This window comes from Phoenix dactylifera, chromosome 10 (genome assembly GCF_009389715.1).
Source record: "Phoenix dactylifera cultivar Barhee BC4 chromosome 10, palm_55x_up_171113_PBpolish2nd_filt_p, whole genome shotgun sequence".
Lineage (NCBI taxonomy): Eukaryota > Viridiplantae > Streptophyta > Magnoliopsida > Arecales > Arecaceae > Phoenix > Phoenix dactylifera.
In genome coordinates, this window is record NC_052401.1 from 14,503,630 (window position 1) to 14,525,991 (window position 22,362).

General features: G+C 39.2%; 4 protein-coding genes across 4 annotated transcripts; 1 reads left to right on the forward strand and 3 right to left on the reverse strand.

The window, feature by feature from the left end:
• Nucleotides 1–382: 382 nt before the first annotated feature.
• On the forward strand, nucleotides 383–3,695 carry LOC103698858 ((S)-8-oxocitronellyl enol synthase CYC2). The gene is made up of 3 exons (XM_039131044.1): nucleotides 383–525; nucleotides 1,628–3,030; nucleotides 3,515–3,695. The coding sequence occupies exon 2, from the start codon at nucleotides 1,679–1,681 to the stop codon at nucleotides 2,996–2,998; it is 1,320 nt and encodes a 439-aa protein (XP_038986972.1). The 5' UTR covers nucleotides 383–525; nucleotides 1,628–1,678; the 3' UTR covers nucleotides 2,999–3,030; nucleotides 3,515–3,695.
• Nucleotides 3,696–5,695: 2,000 nt separating this feature from the next.
• Nucleotides 5,696–6,830, reverse strand: LOC120112208 (ribosomal biogenesis protein LAS1L-like). The gene is made up of 4 exons (XM_039131045.1): nucleotides 6,788–6,830; nucleotides 6,454–6,558; nucleotides 5,925–6,358; nucleotides 5,696–5,780 (listed from the first exon to the last, which is right to left on the reverse strand). Coding segments are annotated over exons 1-4 (552 nt in total). The 5' UTR covers nucleotides 6,800–6,830; the 3' UTR covers nucleotides 5,696–5,779.
• Nucleotides 6,831–6,866: 36 nt separating this feature from the next.
• Nucleotides 6,867–8,402, reverse strand: LOC120112091. Its single transcript, XM_039130658.1, has 5 exons — nucleotides 8,349–8,402; nucleotides 7,832–8,040; nucleotides 7,285–7,615; nucleotides 7,160–7,198; nucleotides 6,867–7,047 (listed from the first exon to the last, which is right to left on the reverse strand). Exons 1-5 carry the CDS (start codon nucleotides 8,400–8,402, stop codon nucleotides 7,027–7,029), a joined length of 654 nt encoding a protein of 217 aa, XP_038986586.1. The 3' UTR covers nucleotides 6,867–7,026.
• Nucleotides 8,403–9,240: 838 nt separating this feature from the next.
• Nucleotides 9,241–11,089, reverse strand: LOC120112092. Its single transcript, XM_039130659.1, has 2 exons — nucleotides 11,063–11,089; nucleotides 9,241–10,010 (listed from the first exon to the last, which is right to left on the reverse strand). The coding sequence occupies exon 2, from the start codon at nucleotides 10,003–10,005 to the stop codon at nucleotides 9,241–9,243; it is 765 nt and encodes a 254-aa protein (XP_038986587.1). The 5' UTR covers nucleotides 10,006–10,010; nucleotides 11,063–11,089.
• Between the last annotated feature and the right edge of the window lie 11,273 nt (nucleotides 11,090–22,362).

Here is a 22,362-nt window from a genome sequence, read left to right on the forward strand (position 1 = left end):
TTGCGGGCTATGTCAGGTTCAGATTGCATCTTGCGCATGAAAGGATAATCGATTTTTTTTTGCAATGTCAATTATTGAACCGCATCCTGCACAACTCTCAAATTACTCTAATTCTTTTTTTCATCCATCGAACGAAGGTGATCATTCTTTTGCGCGCGAGGCAAAACTAAAACTTTGACTCATGGTCGGACTGTAACATCGTTGACCGGCTGCCAGACGATCCGGTTCCTCCGGGACGTGGCCGTTTTTTATTCACACAAAATCCATTTTACCCCTGGTTGCAAAGCGAAGTTAGCTATCAAAATTAGGGGCATTGCAGTCATCTGGAATAAATAAAAATTTAAAAATTCAATCCTAAGCACCCCCTCCGTCTCTGCCGATCCCTATTTCCTCTCTTCTCTGTTCTCTTTCCGTCGGCCCTCTCTCAGCCTCTCTGGCTCTCTTCCCTCTCTCCGGCGGCCGGCGTCAACGGCGGTGGAGAACGCAGGTGGAGGCGAAGCCGGCTTTCTCTCCTAGCGCCTCGAGGTACTCTCTCCTTCCACCCTCTCTCCCGGACTCCCCTGGGGCTTCGCCCTGACACAGTGGCCTGCTCCTTCTCTCCTCTCTCTCACTGATGGCTGTTTGTTTCGGATAATGCATCTAAATCCTGAATCCTGTGCCATTTTTTCTTAAATCTTTGCTCGTATTCTCGATTTTTACCAATGTTTGATTTTTAAAGGCCTGAAGTGATGCACTTGTTTTCTTGACATCCATAACAACCATCAATTTTTTTAAAAAAGGTTGTCTTTGGTATATAGGGGGACACTCTTAGCTATTACTGTGACCCTGCTTTGGATGACAGATTCTCTGATCTTGGTGTGATTTGAATCTGTTTTTGTTCCCATTGCCTCTCTCAATGCTATGTTCTTCGTCCCTGCTGTCATCAAGAAGCAAGTAAACAATGCTATCTGTTAAGAGTATAATATTGTATTCTATAAGCTTAGTTTCACTACCATAGATCATCGTCTCCTTTACTTGAGTTTAATTGTGGAAATTAATATTAAGTACATTGTGCATGCATTTGCCAGCAATATTTCAGAAAAAATCTTGTTCCACGGATTTAGGTGTCAACATGATCAGTTTTTTCATCTCTCTCGCACACATTAGCTCCATTTATTCATCAGGAACTGTTGGGTATTTGCTTTCAGGATATGTTACCTACCAATCCGTGGCTCATCCCTATTATTTCGATCTTATAGTGTTTGGAGTCAGTCTAGAGGGTAAAGCAGCTAGCATCCTGACCCTGCTATTTAATACAATCTTCCTAAGGGATTAAATTTATAAAGATTAATGATGGCTATTCTGTATCTCAGGGATTATACACGTCCTTTGTTGCATGCAATTCTCTTTTGAACAATTTACATCAACTTATGCCTTTTGCTGCTGCAAGTATCCTTAGGATTTTTCCGATTTTTACTTCTTTATCTGTGATTACCAGTATCTTCTAAGAAGTTAATTAAGTTGTGCTATGAAACTTAGCTAATGAAGCATTCGAAGATAGTTGTGCGTGCTCATCTTGTCATATCATCAAGGGCTCTTTAATGGAGGTTTTGGATTTTATACTGGTAATATGCGTTCGTGCATGCAGGTCAGCTGGGTCGTGCATGCGTGAGGTTGTATCTCCAATATCTATGTATTCATGGACGCGGGCAAGCTAGGCAATGGGAGAGTGCACACGACGGGAGCCCCGGCAGCGAGCATGGCCGCGACGGCGGTAGCAGCAGCAAGGAGGGGGGAAGGGAAGGTGGCGCTGGTTGCGGGTGCGACGGGGCTTGTGGGCCGGGAGCTAGTGAGAGCTCTGCTCCTCCCCAGCTCTGCATGGAAGCTGGTGTATGGCGTTGCTCGCAGGCCCCCGGATGACGCCGACGATGACGGTGATAATGAACGGTACCGGTTTCTGGCGTGCGACATGCTCGACCGTGGGGAGACGATGGAGATGCTGTCGCCGCTGGCGGAGCAGGTGACGCACGTATTCTGGGTGACCTGGGCGAGCCAGTTCCCCCTGGACACCCAGGAGTGCTGCGACCAGAACCGTGCCATGCTCTCCAACGCCCTCGACGCCCTCCTTCTCCCTGTCCCCAGCCCTGCCATCGCCCACCTGGCCCTGCAAACGGGCACCATGCACTACGTCTCCGTCAAGCAGGCCGGCGGCGGCGGCTGCCATGTTTATTACGAGGAGGAGAGCCCGCGGGTGGGAGAGGAGGTCCGCAACTTCTACTACGCGCTGGAGGACCTCGTCAAGGACCGGCTGGGAGGTGGAAGCGACGGCGGCGGCGGCGGGAGGAGGATCGCCAGATGGTCGGTCCATCGCCCGGGGCTGCTGCTGGGCTCCTCCCAGCGGTCCCACTTCAACCTGATGGGGAGCCTTTGCGTGTACGCCAGCATCTGCAGGCACCTGGGCCTCCCCTTCTACTTTCATGGCCTCAGGCGTTGCTGGGAGGAGCCCTACATGGATGCCTCCGATGCCCGGCTCGTCTCTAAACAGCATCTTTGGTGGGCATCGGTGGCATCCGCTTCGTCGTCGTCGTCACCATCATCATCATCATCATTAGCAGCAGCTGCAGCAGAAGCAGACTGCCAGGCTTTCAATGCGGTGAACGGCACCGCCTTCACATGGAAGGAGGTCTGGCCGGCGCTGGCGGCCAAATTCGGGCTTCCCTTGCAGGCTGATGGCGGTGACGAGTTGGTGTCGGAGGAGACGAGCTACAGCAGGCTGATGGGGGACAAGGGAGCGGCGTGGGAGGAGATTGTGGCCAAGGAGAGTGATCTGCGCCCCACCCGGATGGACGACCTCGCCAACTGGGCCTTCCTCGACACCGTGTTCCGCTTCCCAGCGAAGATGCTGGCCAGCTCCGGCAAGGCCCGCCGCCTCGGCTTCACCGCCACCTACACCACCTTGGAATCTCTGCTCTACTGGGTAGACCGCATGCGAGAGGAACGCCTCATCCCTTCTTACTGATTAAACTTTTCATTGGATTGGTTTCCTTTTAGGGCTCGTTTGGTTCGCGGGAAGCATTTTCCTTCCTAGGAATATGATTCCTGGGAAACAAATTCCTAGGAAGAGGATGCCTAGGAAAGTAATTTTGGCATGTTTGGTTGACCATGGGAAAGTGACAAATTTCCAAGGTACTTATGTTTGGTTGGCCGTCCACTTTCCTAGGAAAGTTATATATAATTCCTATTATGCCCTTAATAAAAATTAGGTTTTTAATGCCTCTTTAATGCTTCTTTAATGCTGAAAGGACTTTTTGGGAAAAAATAAAAATGGAGTGATTCCCACCTCATGAGAAAGTAACTTTCCCATGTTTCTCATGGGAAAGACTTTCCCATGAAATGTGGGAATCACATTCCCATGGGAATATAACTTTCCCTTCTCTCTCCTTTGAAAACTCCAACCAAACAAGAGGCATCTCATTACTTTCCCGTTGACCACACTTTCCCCCCTTCTTTTCCCGCGAACCAAACGAGCCCTTAGTTATCGATCGTTCATTCGTGTTAAATCTGATTCCAACTCCGGCCACCTTTCACCACCCTAGTCGGCAAAGGGTCTTCGAGACTTTGTGAGTCTCGAAGAATACTTACAAATGCCAAGATATATCATGTATTATGACTTTATCAAGTATTTTTATCTTGTTGTTCGAGTCATGCTAACAGCATTACTGCTAATATTTAAGAATCACTATTCTATCCTAGGCCAATAGGGGCAAAAATTTGGATCATAGGATAGTCCTAAAGGATCAAACCAAGTGAAGCACTTTGTTTTGGCCTTTTACTATACTTAATTTAGGTCACTTTTCTTGCATGCACGAGCGGCTTAATGCATTTGGAGACCTAAGGCGAACTCATTAAGGAGATCTTTTTTTTTGAAAAATAATAATACAAAATTAATAAATACAAAATACTTTAAAAAATTCATTTAAAAATAATTTGTCTAACATTTTAAGATGCAAAATTACTAATCAAACTTTGTACTCAAGATTCATTAAAATACTATTTTCAATCGATAATATAGCTAATCCATTTAATATTTCTTATGACATAATTGACCGTAAATAAGATTTTATCACTATTTTCATCAAATTGTTTTCTTGTATGGATCACATATTTTTCACAAAATGTAGATTCTATTTTTATTTCATTTACAATTTTTTTAGATGAAATCAAAGCAGACATGAATTTATTTTTTCTATAACTTTTCAAATAAGAAAGAAAATCTTTTAAGCCAAAAAGGGTTTTGGAGGAACAATAGAGGCCATAAAGCATGAAGATTACAGAAGCAAAGATGATAGGAAAAGAATTAGAATACCTCTCTTGTACTGGATGTTGGGCCTTTCTTTATAGACAAAAAGTTTTTCTGCTAGACTCAGGCTCTAGAGTTTCTGAATCGACTAGATTAGCCCAAAAATTTGAATCCAAATAAAACTGAATTTCCATCACGCTCGGTATCACTTTCTAATTGGTTGGCATATTTTAGCCACATCAATCATGATGTAACAACTCTCACTTCCCAACTATTGTAGTTGGTCACATGATGATTTTAGTTGCAAGTTGAGATGTTCTATTTGAACCCAAGAACGTCATTGTGCGTTCTAATTACTGAACTAGGTCAAAGCAAACGCTGGATTTGAGTTACTTGCAGTGACTTGGCAACCAAATTGATTGCACGCAAAAAGACAATGGCAAAGCTCATCTTATTGGAGGCTCACACTATTTTCTCCCCATCCTCAGTGGACGGGCACGCCATATGTTGGTTGCAGGCCTCACGGTAAGACAAGGAATTGAAGAACAAAAATCATATGGGGCGCATACCATCATATGGTACGTGCTCCTATTTCGGCCACATTAATATTTTACACGAATCTCAAAAAAGTGGATTGCGACCTATTTAAGTCGGCAAACCTATTTTATGCACTACAAGAAAATATATATTCAGCGACTAAGATTCTAGTCACCGAATAACCATATTTGGTCGCCGAAACCTTTTCGCGACTAGAATACTCTTCGTCGCCGAACCCTAGTCACTGAAAGGTTTTGGCGACCAATATTGTGTGGTCACCTAAGGTACACCAACAACGACCAATGTTTGGTTGCCGAAGCAACTTTTCAGCGACCAAATTTGTTGTCGCTAATTCCCACGCCGACCAAATAGTTGGTCGTGGAATGTTTGTCTTCCGCTACCAAAAATATGGTCACTGAATGTCTATCTTCTCCCACCAATAGTTTGGTCGTAGAATGTATTGGAATGCATTGGCAACAAACGTTTTTTGGTGGCAGAAAGTATTAACCTGTATTTAATTAATAATTCAAATTATAAGCTTAATATTTATTTTTGGGCTCGTTCCAAATCCTGTACAACCAACACAGCCTATCCATTATCCATATTGCACAATACATTTGCTCATCCAAATAGAAGTATACACAATATTGGAGAATCCATAATCATTCATTATAAATATCATCATTTATAAGTCTAAAGTCAAGCAAACCTATTAACCATTCATCAAAATGTTTCATCCATACCATATGTTAAGGTGATAATCATCACCAAACACATCAAAATGTAAATTAAAAATCCCAAAATATCTGATCTTGCAATTCATCCAAACAACCATCATGTAGATAAAAATATGAATAAACAAAAAACAGATTTCTGCTTGTAGACAACTCCACCATGATCATCTGAACAAAAGCTATCCATGTACCAAAAACTAGATTCACATGCTCATAACTCCACCATGTATCTGAGAAAGCAAAAAAGAATACACAATCAATAACCACATGTGAAAAATAATAAACTAAAATTCAAGTATAAGTTCACAATGATATTTCTCTTAATTTGGTCTAAATCTCTAAATAACCTACGTAATATAAATGAGAATACATACCAACGAGTATTTGTGCCACCAGTTGAATACATGGCCCCATCATGATGGATAGACGACTTATGCGTTTGAGTCTTTTCCTTTAAGAACTCTGTCACCAAACTTGTAAGATGTGCAATTTGCTTCTGTTCTTCCTCTCGCTCTTTCTTTTCCTCCTCACGCTCTCTCCTCTCCTGTTCCAATTGCCTCCGCAGCTCCTCATGCTCCATCTCACGCTCCATCTTCATCTCCTCCATCTCAGCTTTAAGTTTCTGTAACTCCCCAACATGGTCTTGTGACACACGACTAGGTGTGGAAGAAGATGAAGAGGGCTTCGGCCCATCCCCAAATCCAAGAATGTATCTCTTCCTTTTTCCAAGTGCCTGCCTAGACATCTCCTCTGATGTTAATTGCACACCGGATTGGGAAGATTCTTCTCGCAAGCTCAACATCTTTGACTGTCAATGCAAAGGTAACAATAGAATTAAATGTATATATAATCTTGCAAAAGCATAAAGTGATTTAAATTATTATTGAGATTTTAGATACCTACATGTTTCACGGTGCAAATAGGATCAATCCACTCTTTGTTCTTCTTGGTATGAGTTTTCTTATAGAATTCTGGAAATTCAAGGTTTTCAGAACCATTAAACTCCGGCTGCAAAGTGTAATTTAGATTAGCATATAGCCACTATATAATAAAAAAACTAGAATAACCGTCAGATCTACTTGCATAAAAGGATTCCAAAAATATACATGCAGCAAACTAGAATAAAAAATCTACTTGCAGCAAATTATCTATTTTACAATAGCCAAAACTATTCCATAGACTGTTTCACAGGCAATTCACTAAAAATATAGCCAGCACATACTCAAAAATATATTACCTGTATAGTCATTGTTGCAACAAATGACCGAGACCTGAACAATGATTGTACTCAAGCTTTTTCCTATTCTTTTTGCCAGCTTTTGATCTCACCTTCAAAAAAAATACAAATTAAAAATCTAAAGAAAACATTATGATCAAATATTTTACTTATAAACTCTGAAGCACTAAATATGTAAGTTACCTTGTGTTCTTTGCTTTTCCACACATCGTCAATTAAGTGGCGCCAATCCTCTTGAGTCACATGTTCGTATGGATGACCATAAGGATCCACATGTAAGACGTTCTTAACACGCTTGTAATGCAATTTCATATTGTGCCTCCAATTTCTGTGGATATTGTAGCATTTTCTGTGGACAGCTTGCTAAGCTACTAGATTGCCATGATAATCATCCGAGATTTTGAACTTGTCCTAAAAACATAAGTAAAATCATTATGTAGTATGATCAATGCAACTATTACAAGTATGTAAAAAAATATTATGCAATAAATAATTACAAGGACAGATTGTATGATAGCAGATTGAGTAGCCTCGTCTACATGCCGCCACGTCGGTATGCCCTTAATTGGACACATTCTCCTAATATACACCCGCAACAGACTGGCTACCTTTGGGGCATTAATACCACATAAAGCATTCCACTCATCAAGTACTGGAACAGAAAGCTTTTCTCCGCCATTCTGGGCAATGAGCTTATCAATTCCTTTCCCAACTGTCTTACCCCGCACGCGCTTTGATGATGAACCTGCTAAAATAGTTAAATACTTTAGGCCATAAGACAAACCTGCTAATGATAGATAAAGAGAACGCAAAAAAAACACAAAATTACTGAAATGCCATCATTTTACCAAGAGTATCTTAGCAATAACAAGATTCAGAAAGATGAGTTTTCTCACCCACGCTGTTGGCAATAATAGGTGGACTTGAAAGCTCGTGGGTTTGCTGGATAGAAAAGGTAGGGAGCAGAGTAGGTTGGGCAGCCATCACGGGCACAAGTTCAGCATCTCCAGAAGAATTCAGTTCTTCATATCAGATGGCAGATACTCATCATCATCATCGCCATTGCTAATCTTGTTCGGTCCTTCATTACCATTCTGATTTGAACCAAACAATGCCTTGGACATACCTGGTATGCCAAGAGCCTCTAATCTCATTGAGTTCATTTCAATCCTTTTTTGCCTTTGCCTTTCGTATCCCGTCAGCTTCTGGGACAAGCACCCAGGCTTCACAAATTGTTTACCTACTTTGTGCATCTTTCATAATAAAAACCAGATAGATACAATATTACATTCAGCCATAAAGAAATATGAAGTAAAAAGTACATCACACTCTCCATAAAAAATAGAAGCATGTAAGATAAAAATGGATGATTTTCATTAACATATAAAACAGAAGCATGTAAGATAAAAATGGATGATTTTCATTAACATATAAAACAGAAGCATGTAAGATAAAAATGGATGATTTTTATTAACATATAAAACAGAAGCATGTAAGATAAAAATGTTCAACTTTGCTATAGATAGATCATTAGAGAAATATATCATAGCTCTAAATCTACGAGTGTATCACTGTCACTATCAATGTCTTCTTCTTCATCGCTAGGCTCCTCCATTACTTCATCGTGTCAGCATCTTTGCCCCTTTTTCTTTTCTTATTAATGCTTGGATGCTTGCCCAATGGCTTGTATGTCCCTGAATTAATTTGCTCCAAGATCTCTTCTCCCGTGAACTCTCATGGCCTTGACCTGTCCTCACTTTTACCATTAAAGAGCTCGCTCTTTCGCCATATGTGGTTCTCAGGCAAGAAACGCCTCGCACCCATATAGCCAATCTTACTCCTCAAACGTTCTGATGAAGCATCTTCGTTACAAATGGGACAAGCCAAATAACCTTTTGTTGGCCATCCAGACATGTTACCATATGCAAGAAAGTCATTAATGGTACACATGAGAGCAGCACGCATTCTAAATGTACTTCCACTAGAGGCATCATAAGTTTGCACGCCATCCTTCCAAAGCTCTTTCAACTCATCAATTAATGGCCTCAAGTAAACATCTATTTCTTTACCGGGAGCCGTTTTTCCGGGAATAAGCAATGACAGCATACAAAATTGCTCTTTCATACACTTCCAAGGTGGAAGATTATAAGGCATCATGATAACGGGCCACATACTGTACGATGTGCTCATATTTCCAAAAGGATTGAAACCATCGGTGGCTAGCCCTAACCTCACATTCCGCGGATTCTTGGAAAACTCAGGATGTTGCCGATCAAAGTTCTTCCATTCCTCCCCATCAGCCGGATGTCTTAATGTTTCGTCATCCACTCGCTTCTCCTTGTGCCATCTCATATCTACAGCTATTTTCGGAGACAAAAATAAGCGCTTCAATCTCGGTGTCAGGGGAAAGTACCGCAAAATTTTATGAGGAATCTTCTTACCGTTACCATCATTCAGCTTATATTTAGGCTCATCAATATAGGGCATTTCTCCAGGTTCGCATTCTCCTTCCAAAAAAGAACACAATCATATTTGCATGCATGAATTAGCACATATCCCAAACCCAAATTTCGTAAAAATTTCTTGACTTCATAAAGGGTCCATGGAACAGACTTATGATACTCCGGTAGAATTTCCTTGTATACCTTCATGTTCATGTCAAAAGAGGAATTGCTCCACTGGTTGTACACCTTAATATGAAGCATCTTAATAACGAATGATAATACTGTAAAAGTTTTGCAACTAGGATAAATGGGTTGTTGAGCATCATCAAACAACTTATCAAAATTCTGTGCATCCTCCCTCCCCAAGTTATTAGGCAATTCGTCAATATCGTCATTCATGAAAGCGCCCATGCAAACATCTTCCAGCATATTAGACAATTCTTCCCTATCATCGGTGCCATCCCCAGCCATTCTATCCTCAACACCTCCACCATTGTCACAGTTAGCATTATTTGAAACACAAGATTGATGCACGTGAACCGATTCTCCATGTTGCACCCAAGTCTTGTAAGAAGGCGAGATTCCTTTTAACATTAAATGAATCTTGACAACTTGAATGCTTTGTTTTTTGTCATTCATGCACTCGACACAAGAACACCAAATATCATTTGCTGAGCCTAAATTTGCCACCGCAAATTCAATAAAGGACTTCACCCCTTCTCTATACTCTTTACTCTTCATTCTATTTTTTATTGTCATCCAACTCTTGTCCATTTTGACTGACCTACAAAGTACTTCATCAAGTTAGATTGATTAGTTTATAGATTTATTTTTGTATCCTGCAAAAAAAAGTTGCAGCAGAAAACCAGAGACGGCCCAATACATTTGGAGGCCTAAGACAAATTCAGTGAATGAGACATTTTCTTTTATTATTATTATAATAATAATAAATTTTAATAAGTACAAAATAGTTAAAAAAATGATATGAAAATAGATAGCTGTCAAGTATACTATTTCAACAAAGATGCATGAATCTAACAAAGATAAAGAAGCCTCTTCAGTTTAATATAATTCTTGAATAGGAGCATGAAAATATATTTAGTTTAAAAAAAATCCCATCTCCCATCTCCCCTTCGATACCACAGCACGGCAACCATTCAACCCAAATAGAAATGGGAAGAAAAAATTAAAAAAATCTCCACCCTCTAAGAAGTCCATCTCCAATCCCCCTATCTTTCTTCCCGATGGCCCAGCTGGATCGGAGTAACGTGAGGGAAGGAAAACCAAGACCAAAACACTCCAATCCCCTGATTTCTCCCCTCTGTTTCTCTCCACCCAAAACAAAACCACCGTCCCCAAATCCCTCCTCGCTCTCTCTCCCTGCCGGCCCAAGAAAAGGACCTCGCCCCAAATCTCCTCCCCGGTGGCGGCGGCGGCGGCGAAGGAGGAGAAGCCCTCCGCAGTGGATGCGGCGGCGGCGAAGGAGGAGAAGCCCTCGTCGGTTTCTTCTTCTCTCGCCTCGCCTCCAAATTTCCCGACAACCCCCAAGGACCCCCGGCCACCGCTCCCTCTCCCTCTCCCTCTCCCTCCCGGCCTCTGCTAAATAAATGGGTTTCTTCTTCTCCCGGCTCGCCTCCACTGGTTCCCGACGACCCCCGACGACCCCCGGCCACCTCTCCCTCTCCCTCTCCCTCCCGGCCTCTGTTTCTCTCCCAGCTTATCAAATCCTCTCCCGGCTGGCCTCCTAATTTCCCGACGACCTCCGGCCACCTCTCCCTCTCCCTCTCCCTCCCGGCCTCTGCGAAATTAAAATCCAGAGAAGAGAACGTACCTTGGGACGCCGACGCCGAAGGGATGACCGAACGGGTGAACCGGCGAACGGGCGATGCCGACGTGCAGGTGAAGCCGACGTGCGGGTGAAGGCAAGGTGAAGGCGACGTGCGGGTGAATAGAAGAAGAATAGGGAATTAGGTTTTTTTTATTTGGTTTCCCTGCATTCATACTTTTCGCGACTAAATTGGTTTAGTCGCTACATATGAACATTTGGGAACCAAAATTTAGTCGCCAAAACTTTTACCTCCAGCCCGCGCGAAATACTGGACCCGCGCCAACTTGGTTTTGATTTTCTACGATCAAATATGCATTTAATTGATGTAAAACAATCATTCAGTAACTAAAAAGGATGCGTGCAAATTTATTTCTGAGCGGATTTTCGATCCTGCCCGTAGGATAGTCCAAGAATTCTATATATTTTTAAGTAAATTTTCGTTCCTGCCACGTCCTCATGTCGCGTATCCTGTCGATCCATATATTTATTTGATAAGGAGTCAAGCATCGAGCTCGAGCTTTTAAAATTATATTATAATAATAATAAAAAAAAGAATTTAAGTATGAAGAAAAGTTGTAGGATTGAGATTTAGCCGAAGAGACAAGAATATGCATGCCTAAGTGAATTAAGATGTCAAACGGCACCGTTTGAAAATAAGCAGTTTTTTCTTTTTTTGAACTTAGAAATTAGCATTTTACAGGGGCTAGTACAACATCGTTCGATTTTATGGAAACTTTATGGACCGAAATTAGATTCGTAAAAGTTTTTCTGGACTAAATTTTTTTTAGTTGTTGGAGGTGAACTTTAAGGACCAAAATTTAGTCGCCAAAAGTTTTACCTCCAGCCCGCGCGAAATATTGGACTCGTGCCAACTTAGTTTTGCTTTTCCGCGACTAAATATGCATTTCGTCGGTGTAGGATATTTATTCCGTAACTAACAAGGATGTTGGTCGCAGATAGCCTTCTTTTCCGTGACCAAACGTTAGTTGCCCAAAGTTTTACCTCCACCCGCCAACTTGGTTTTGCTTTTCCGCGACCAAATATGCAGTTCGTCGGTGTAGGATAATTATTCCGTAACTAACAAGGATGGTGGTCGCAGATAGCCTTATTATCCGCGACCAAACGTTAGTCGCCAAAGTTTTACCTCCACCCCGCCAACTTGGTTTTGCTTTTTCGCGACCAAATATCCATTTCGTCGGTGTAGGACAATCATTCAGTAACTAATAAGGATGTTGGTCGCAAATAGCCTTATTTGCCGCGACCACGATTCATGTAGTCGCCAAAAGTGGTCGCTGAAAGTGTATTTTCTTGTAGTGATGGGAGTTTGAGTGGGACCCGGCTTGGAGTTTGAGTGAGCTATAAGTAACAGCCTGAAAATTTTAATGTTGGCAAACCTATTTAGATACCCGACACATTTGACATTACCACCATGTTCATCCCGTTGGCCTTCTAATGACCACAGCTTTTCTTTTATTTTTGGTACAAGATAGCTACAGTTGGTGCCTCGCAAGCTAAACTTTGAGAAAAGGTAGGAATATTTAACTAGAAGTCTTTACTTAACATTACTATTCATATTTCATTTAAAAGTTTTAAAAGATCTAGTGAACATATCTACTGGAGCTCACCAAGTTTTTATTGCATTGCAGGTAATTGATTGGAAAGAGGTTGCCACCTGGATTATGCGTACCCTTTTTTGTTCATTAAAAACTTATACTTGTAAACATCTCTCCATTTTGGCACTTTTGTATGCATTAATGTGAGATGAATATACCATTCAATCATTGAAAATTTGGAGAGTTAACATATTCTGACTATAGATAATGTATCAAAAAATCATATAGTATGTATTGGCGAATAACATGTTTTAAATATCATATTCTGAAAACTAGGTATCAATATACATGAAGGTATGTATTAGGTTACTGCTAATGTGTATTGCAAATTTGCAATAGCTTAAAGTATGTATTAAGAAGCCGATGAGTGTGTATCACTTAGCCATGTGGTGTGTACTAGTAAACACCAAATTGTCAAAACTATGTATCGATATACTTAAAGGTATATATTGAAATTTGGATAGTCATTCTGCTAGGTGTGTATCATTTGGCCATGCAGTGTGTACTGCTGAACACCATGATCTGGAAAGTATGTATCGATATACCTAAAGGTATGTATTAGATCGATGCTTAGTATGCATTAGTAAAGCTTAAAGTGTGTATTAAGAAGTCGATGAGTGTGTATCACTTAGCCATGTGGTGTGTACTGGTGAACACCAAGTTGTCGAAACTGTGTATCGATATAATTAAAGGTATGTATTGAAACTTGGATAGCCATTTTTCTAGTGTGTATCATTTGGCCATGCAGTGTGCACTGCTAAACACCATGATCTATAAAGTATATATCGATATACCTAAAGATATGTATTGGATCGATGCTTAGTATGCATTAGTAAAGCTTAAAGTATGTATCAAGAAACTGATGAGTGTGTATCACTTAGCCATGTGGTGTGTACTGGTGAACATCAAGTTGTCGAAACTGTGTATCGATATAATTAAGGGTATGTATTGAAACTTGGATGGTCATTTTTCTAGTGTGTATCATTTGGCCATACAGTGTGCACTGCTGAACACCATGATCTGAAAATATGTATCGATATACTTAAAGGTATGCATTGGATCGATACTTAGTATGTATTAGTAAAGCTTAAAGTGTGTATTAAGAAGCCGATGAGTGTGTATCACTTACTAATGTACTATGTATCAATTTACTAAAAGATAGATCCCCCTCCCCCAATCATAGAATGTCTCCTCACCCCATCTTTGGAACGGCTTCCAAACTTGGTCGTTGCTTCTTTTTCTCGTACCAAAAAAAAAAAAAAACTGTAGCTATCTTGTACCAGAGAAACAAAAGAAAAGCTATGGTCATCAGAAGGCCATTGCTTCTTTTTCTCATAGCAAAAAAAAAAATTGTAGCTATCTTGTACCAAAAACAAAAGAAAAGCTATGGTCATCGGAAGGCCAATGGGATGAACATGGTGGTAATGTCAAACGTGCCGGGTATCTAAATAGGTCTGCCAACGTTAAAATTCGCAGGTTGTTACTTATAGCTCACTCAAACTCCAAGCCGGGTCCCACTCAAACTCCCATAAGATAGGTTTGCCGACTTAAATAGGTCGCAATCCGCTTTTTTGAGATTCATGTAAAATATTGACGTGGCCGAAATAGGAGCACGTACCATACGATCTAGTATGGTACGCGCCCCATATGATTTTTGTTCAGGAATTGAAACTGTGGTCCACATCAGGTGTAGGCAGCTTATAGGTCTAACGTGCCTCTTGATAGCATGCATGAACACCCAGTCGTTCATGACGGACACCTAATAATCCTGTTAAGTGTTTAAAAAAAAATTTATATATGAATGCCCTTCTAAATATCAAATTTTGCATGAATATTTGTTTAAAATTGATATTTGCATGTATACCCTCGTAAAATACTGAATATTTTTTTAAAATTGATATTTGCATGTATACCCTCGAAAAATACTTATTTCGCTATTCTACTTTTTTTCTATTTTTGTTTTTGCATATGTCCTATGTAATCTAACGCCATTAAAAAAATTAACAGTTTCAAATTAAAATAACTAAAATATTTTTAATGAATAGATGTACAAAAATAAATATTATAAAGTGATCACAATTAAAGAATAAAAAATTAATTTCAAAATTTTATTTTATTTTTAATTAAAATAAATATGGTTTTTATTAACTGTATTAGAAGGATCGTTATATTATGGACATTTGTGTAAAAATAGTATTTTATAAAAATATAAAAATAAATATAAATTTTATAAAAGTATTTATGTAAATTTGAATTTTTAAAAAAAAATTATGGAAAAAAAACTCCAAAAAAAAAATTGTTCTAGGAAGCCAACTGGGCAATTCGTTAACAAGCTGTACTTGTGACGCACAAAATCCGCAAGCCACGAGAAAGGATACGCGGTCCCTGGCTCTTATTTCATTCGTGAAGCGACAGGACGCGACATGGGCATCAAGCATCAAGCATTCCTTCCCATCAAGTGGGGCCTTCTTTTTAGTCCAGGGACCATCTTAGTTGCCTAAAAGTTGAGCCGATTCTGTAATTACCTGCTAAATGTATTACGGTGTTATCATTGCACAAGAAGGATTTTTTTTTTTTTTATAGTCAAAACGGCATTTCATTTTTAATAAATTAAATTTAAATATATTCTGCGAAATCAAAAAAATAAACAATGCAACAGATGGAGAACACATGCTAAACTCGTCCAGATGACGTCTCCAGGATGACGTGCCATGTATGAGGCGACCCAGTCCACAGCCCTGTTCACCTCATGATACACATGACAAATCTGGACGGCGAATAGCTCCTGAAACAGTCTGCAAATATCCCGAATCAACGATTGACCGTCGCCATTCTATCCACTCTCTATATTCAGCCAATCACCGTAGCAGAGTCTCCATAAATGCACAATCCATCGACATCCAGCACACATCTCGCATGCCGGATGCTCTTACAGGTTGCTCGTAGCTCTGTCCCAACAACAGTTAAGCCTGGTGCGCTCCGACCACCAGCCGCAATCAATCTACCATAATGGTTTCTGACAACAAAGCCCTCTCCACCGGAAGCACATAGTTTCACTACAGTAGTATGCATCATGGTTTCTTGGAGTTAGGTTATTTGGGAGCATTAAAGTTCCACCATGCTTATCAAGCAATCTGTACTGAATGTAACTACTTGTTATAAAGGATAAGCTGTCATTGTTGCTAAATATTGTCGTTTCTACTTATGTAGTAATGTGGTGAACTTATTATAATTATCCAAAAGCTTCAGCTTGGATTTTTAATAGGTACTTTATAAGATATTCATTCTTAACATATAAGTTCCTTTTAATTTAACACTCATCTTCCTTAGGACAATGTTTAGATCTATCTCCTAGGAAGATAAAAGTAATGATCGCTTGGTTTGCCGATGTGCTAGATCAATCAAGTTGATCAGTTGAATTAGATTGATCAATAGACTAGGTTTGACTTGCCTTAATAAATGGACTTAAAATTCTTCGAGATGCAACGGTCATCATGCCAGAATAAGGATGCAAGAGGAAGTTCGCCGCTTCGATAGAACTCTCATTATAGTTGCAAATAGAGGTTAGTTAGATGTCGAGCCAAGGGAAGCCATGGCCCGAGTCTTTTCTCTTTAAGCTTGGCATGCACGATGAACTAATTCTGAGGAAGTGTTTCCAAAATGTCCTATATCCACTTCTCTCTCTCTCTTTTTTTTTCTCTTTCTTTTTGGTAAAAAACGACATTCATATGACGCTTACGTCGGTACAACCAGCTAAGTCAGAAGAAATAAAATGATACAAGAAAAGTGGGATCTCCGCTACACTAGTCCAAATGATCTCACCGGAGTGCCGAGCAACATAGGAGGCGACCCAATCAGCAACTCTATTCGCCTCCCGATACACATGTGCCTCCTAGAAGGAACTCATCCTCCGAACCAATCTACGAGTCTCCCGAATCAGTGGGTGGCCATCCCCATATCAATCTACACTCCGAATCCAATCGATAACAGTAGAGAAATCCTCCCCTACATCTCTAATAATTGATCTCTATTCTAAAATTGTTTCTCTGGTCCTTACATGCTAAACATGTATTTGTTTGATACTAATCACGTATCTAACTTGCTTGATGCTAGTGCTCGGCAAGTTTTTGTTTATGATTTGATTGACTCGCATTCGAATGAAAATGTTCATTGAAATATAGCCACTAGATATCAAGTGGCAAATAAAGTTTTGAATAAACATATGCCCTCTTTTTTGGAGATTTTATTTTTCGAAAATCATTAGATTTTAGGTTTCATAAATCTCTAATCATTAAAATTTCTTTAGAATGAATGAAATCCTAAATAATGACAGCTGCTTGATGACTATATTATTTATATGTCACTAAATAACAACCATGATTATTAGTTGCTATAAATTAGCTCGGATAAAAAAGCTATGGTAGAAAGACTAAAGATTGTATCAGTGCAATCTACGATCCAAAATCCAAAATAAAGTTTGTGCTGTCAGATATTGGACAATAATAACCATGCCAAAAAACCAATTTCTAATGGCAAGAACCATGATCTTAGATCATATCAATTTGAGTTCAAGTTAAAAAGGAAAACACTTGATGGTAGCTAGTGCGTCGGCAATCTACTTTGGATGGCGTAAACCTTGCCATTAGATCTATTTTTGCTTCTAGAATGCCCTTAAGACAGCGATTACTTGTTTTAGTGGATTTTAGGTTTTTTCTCAAGTTTTAGTCCAGCTCTAAGGGTACCCACTCGTCCCTATCAATGGAAGGAGCCCTAAAACCCACAAATACCTCCCTATTTACTTATTTTTTTTAATATTAATTAAAGTTTGTTTCCCTTGAGTACACACTAACTCATAATTCTACTTATAATTTTTTTGCATGATGAATTCTGCATGGACCTAGTGGATTTTGGAACAAACATGGTGTATTGGTGGACTTTGACAGGTTATTTTCTTCTACAAAAGACCTTGGTGGATTTCGGATGATAGCAAGGGCCTTCAATAACAAGGTAAGCAACTAGTTATCCTTAATTAGCTTTAGTTATTTAGTTATATTTCTGCCTATAATTTTCTAGTTCTAAAATATATTTGCCTTTATTACCTTTAGAGTTAACATAAGTCTTGCTTAGAGTAGTTTAATCTTCTATTATATTGCTCTAAAGCTCGTGCTAGATCTCCCATCTTATGTCAAAGCCATAATCGCAAATATTCATGACTGCACCAGCACTACATCTATTATACTAAGAACCTAAAATTTTGCTTAAACATTTTTAGAGCAGGTTTATATCTTGCAATGCAATCCTTAACATCTAATATATAAGTGTCATACACAATTAATATGTTTATTGTATTTGTCTAATGTTAGTGTAACAAAAATTAGTTGAATAGCATTCATTTACCTTTGGACTCATTGGCTTCAAGACCTCAATTGATTGCTTACAAATAACTTTTGGTTGTTGTTGCCCAAGATAACAACCCGGGGGGTGTGGATTGAGTTTTCTAAATTTTTAAGACCTTAATTAAGTTGATAGATGGGTGAATTGTTTTGGCTTGTGTTAAAGTATATAAGTGCAATGGAAGCAAAATAAACACAATGCAAACACAAAAGAGTTATAGTGGTTCGGTGCACCCCAAGGTACCTACATCCACTCCCGAAGCGTCCCCTTGAAAATTCACTATAATCCCTCGAATTATAATTGGATTATTTTACCGGGCTCACAATCCAAAAATCCTACAATTAGTTTTATGGATCACAAATTAAACCTAATCGTTGGTTTTACGAGCTCACCAACAACCTACACCGTTGGTTTTATGGGCTCACCAACAAATCTTACAAAGAGAAAAAGTTTAAAGCTCCTAAATGAGTAAATAATACAATTATACACTTAAAGAAGAGGTAAGAAAATAGTTATCACTTTGTAGATTGCTCTTCTCTTCTTTGCCAATATTGTTTCACTCCTCAAGGGGTTAGTAGAGCTCTTGAAGACACTTGAAGACTGCTCAACCACCTTCTTTCAGAATTCGAATGAAGCAAATAAATGAAGAACACTTGGACTATCTTTTCTCTTGAATGCACTCTTGATTTTTGCAAAAAATCCTTTCCCTTGATAAATAGTGTCCCTTATATACTTCTCCAACCCCTATTAGCCACTTCCTAGCTGTTGGAATGGAGAAACTAGTTGTTTCTAGCCATTGGAGCACCAAAAAGTATATTTGCAGAATTAGCCGTTATGTTGTCAGTCGTGCTGGGGTCGACCCGAGCAAATCTGGGATCGGCTCGAGTTATTGTTCCAAAGGCTGGGGTCGACTCATATTTTTTCTGGGGTCGACTCCACCTTAACTGGGGTCAACCCGAACTTTGTTGGGGTCGGCCCTCTCAGGAAGTCTAGAGAGTTGTTTTTCTGACATTTCAGGCTGGGGTCGACTCAACTCTTCTTGGGGTGGACTCGAGCTTGGCTGGGGTCGGCTCTCTCAGAAAATCTAGAGACTTATTTTTCTGATGTTTCAAGCTGGGGTCAACTCGAGCTTAACTGGGGTCGACTCGACCTTGCCTGGGGTCGACTCCAACTATCTTGGGGTCGGCTCTGATACTAAATCCAGAGAACTGCTTTCTTGTGAAACTTGTTAGGGTCGACTCAAGCTTCAAATTTGATTTTTGGGGTCGACCCGAACCTTGTGCCAGGCGTGCCAAATGTGCCAGAAGTGCCAGGGTCGACTTTAATTTTTCTGGGGTTGACTCCAACTTCGTGCCATAGCTTGCCAAAACGTGCCAATTGTATCAATGTCGACTCCAAACTTTCTGGGGTCGACTCTAACCCTGATTTTCTACAACTTAAAGTTAGTTTGGCTCATTAAATCAATAAATAGATATTCCAATAAACATAGGATAAATGGCACATACAAGTTTATCGCTTTAACTAGTAAAAAGATAGAATTGCCCCTTATCATGAAAACTTCACTCTTAATTTTGTCAAACTGAAAAATAGGTTTTTTCCCAAGTTTTTCTAAAAGATTTATCGTAAGATGAGTTCTTGAGAGTCCTTTTTAAACGTAATAGAAGAGTATATCATGGATGTATCAAGTATGCATCGCTTCTTTCTTCCTTGAGTGTTTATATACTTAATCACTTGAGTTAGTGGCATTAGCACTTCCATATGGCCTTAATGGCTTTGTAAACATCAAAATAACATTAAGATTCTCAGTCGTCTTTTAATTTATGCTAGTAAAACTTAATTGTGTGGCATATTTACTTAGAATTGATTTCTTCATTATGGAAGTAAGAAATTTCTATCTAGAATAAAAAGTTCTAGTTAGTTGATATTAAGTGATGACGGATATAGTAGCTATAGTAGCCAAGAAAAATAATAGATTAGGTTAACTACCTGCATTGAAGATGCAAACTTAGAAAACATGGGATGAATGTACTTATATTATTATATGATACAAATTTTTATCTAATTAGAGGTTGGATATAAAATAACATTTAAAAGAAACAAACAGATAGTTGATAATTAGTAATATTGCAAATAAAAAAAGCAAAAAATAGAATCTATAGCATGCATCAATCAATTAACTTACTATTTAGTACTAATTAAAATAATACAAGTATTACTGATTTCTTGACCCTTAGATTGCTGCAAGAAAAATACCTGATTTTTGTAGCTAATCGTTGTATTTTTGTTGTCCAATAACAGTAGAAGGCTTACCACATAGGTTATAATCTAGGAGAAAAAGCTGGCAATACATAAATCCAGTCCAAATGAAACAAAAAAAAAATGCTGCGAAAGCACGATAGCATTGGTTCCTATCTGAAAATATATATATAACTTCTACACATATTTCAGTCCAAATGTAAACCACCATCCTATTTCCTTTAAAAACCGATTATATGCTTCCAAATTCTTTTCTGATCACCAATCTGAAATACAAAAAAATGATCTATTTAATAGAAAATGCAAATCCGTTAGCACCATTTAACAAACCCAAAACTAAACAAAATACCTAATCATATATGATCACGACAAAAGCCACGTCAAAAAAATGAAAAATGTTTTTTATACAAGAGATAGCCAATGTTATGGAAAATATAGTAAAAGAGTTTAAAGAAAAACTTTGAAACAAATCAAACAACAAAGTTTGCAAATCAACATCCAAATTAATTACTATAAATTCCTGAAATTTGAAATTAGAAATAAACAATACAGATTCTCCATTTGATTTCTCGCCCATTAAAGAAGTTTCCACGGAGCTTCACTATTAAGGTGGGAAGCGACCAACAGATCTCTCTGTGGTATGATGCATGGAAGGGGAAATGAACCCCTCGAAAACACCCTCCCAAATCTCTTTCTCATAGCTAACAACCCTGCCCTGAGTGTGGCCGAGTTTGCTCAATTGGATAATAAGAGTGACTGCTTCAGAAGTCCGATGAGCTCTGAAGCCTTGATGGAGTTTTGGGCCCTAGTTAGCCTGACCAAGGTCATGAAAATGGAGCACTACAAGAACTTTCAGCAATCGTTACAGTTACTATTTCCTGATTCATGGTGGCATCACCTCCCCGCTTGGAAAATCACTATGGAAAGTCCCAATCCCAGAAAAAAAAAAAAGAAGAAGAAGAAAACTAAGATTTTTGCTTGGTATTGCTTCAACAATAAGGTTTTAACCACAACGTACAGTGCTCGTATTCAGTAGCAGTCTGGGATTAATTTAATCCTGCAAAACATGACACCTACTAACAAATCTGCATCAAATGGATTTCAACCCAGCTATGGGTGCCATAGTAGCAGTTACATGCTGGTGTGTGTGGGAGGAGTGGGATAAGTGAGTCCAAATACCACAAACTGACCGCGGAACATTGGAAGGTAGTGTCGTTCTCTATTTTCGTATAATGCATGCTCACCTACCCCGAGGAGACAAAGGCCTAACCTGCTGACCGCCATGCAGAAAACCATTCTCCATGTATGTCACTCTCTGAACCCACCACCCCATCCAGCACACGATGCAGCCGCACACTTTTTCGAGCAAAATCCTAAAGAATATGTTAGGTCTGAAAATTTAATACAACTTCAATATTCGTTGAAGTAATCAACAATGATCTCAGTTCATAACGAATCAACAAAATTGATCTAATTATAAAATTTAATTATTCAATCAGTATCAGTAATGCTCTATCTAATCATCTTTTTCACCTATAATCTTAACTACAACCAAGCATATGTGACCCGCAACTCTGAAAAAGAGAGAAGAGGAAGGGATTTGTGAGCTTTACAACCCAATAAGAATCTCAAATTGCAACACCATAAATAATAAAAAAAATCAATTAACAATACCAAATAAATAAATATCGTATCAATACACCAAAAACTTATAAACAACATACACATAAGTTTTCATTGTCACCTTTTCAAAAAAGCACATATATAGATATCTCATATACAACCAATTATTCAACAATAATTTCTTATATCATGTTACGGCTTTGGACTAACCAAGATCATAACTCAATCCAAGACTAATACCACATCACATTATAGCCTGTGGTAGCTATCCGACCCACATTATATCCCATGGTGGCTATCCGACCCACATTACAGCTTGTGGTGGCTATCCGACCCATGTTATAGCCTGCGGTGGCTATCCAACTCACGTTATAACCTGTGGTGGCTTCCCATGCATAAGTTCCTGGAGGCTTCTCA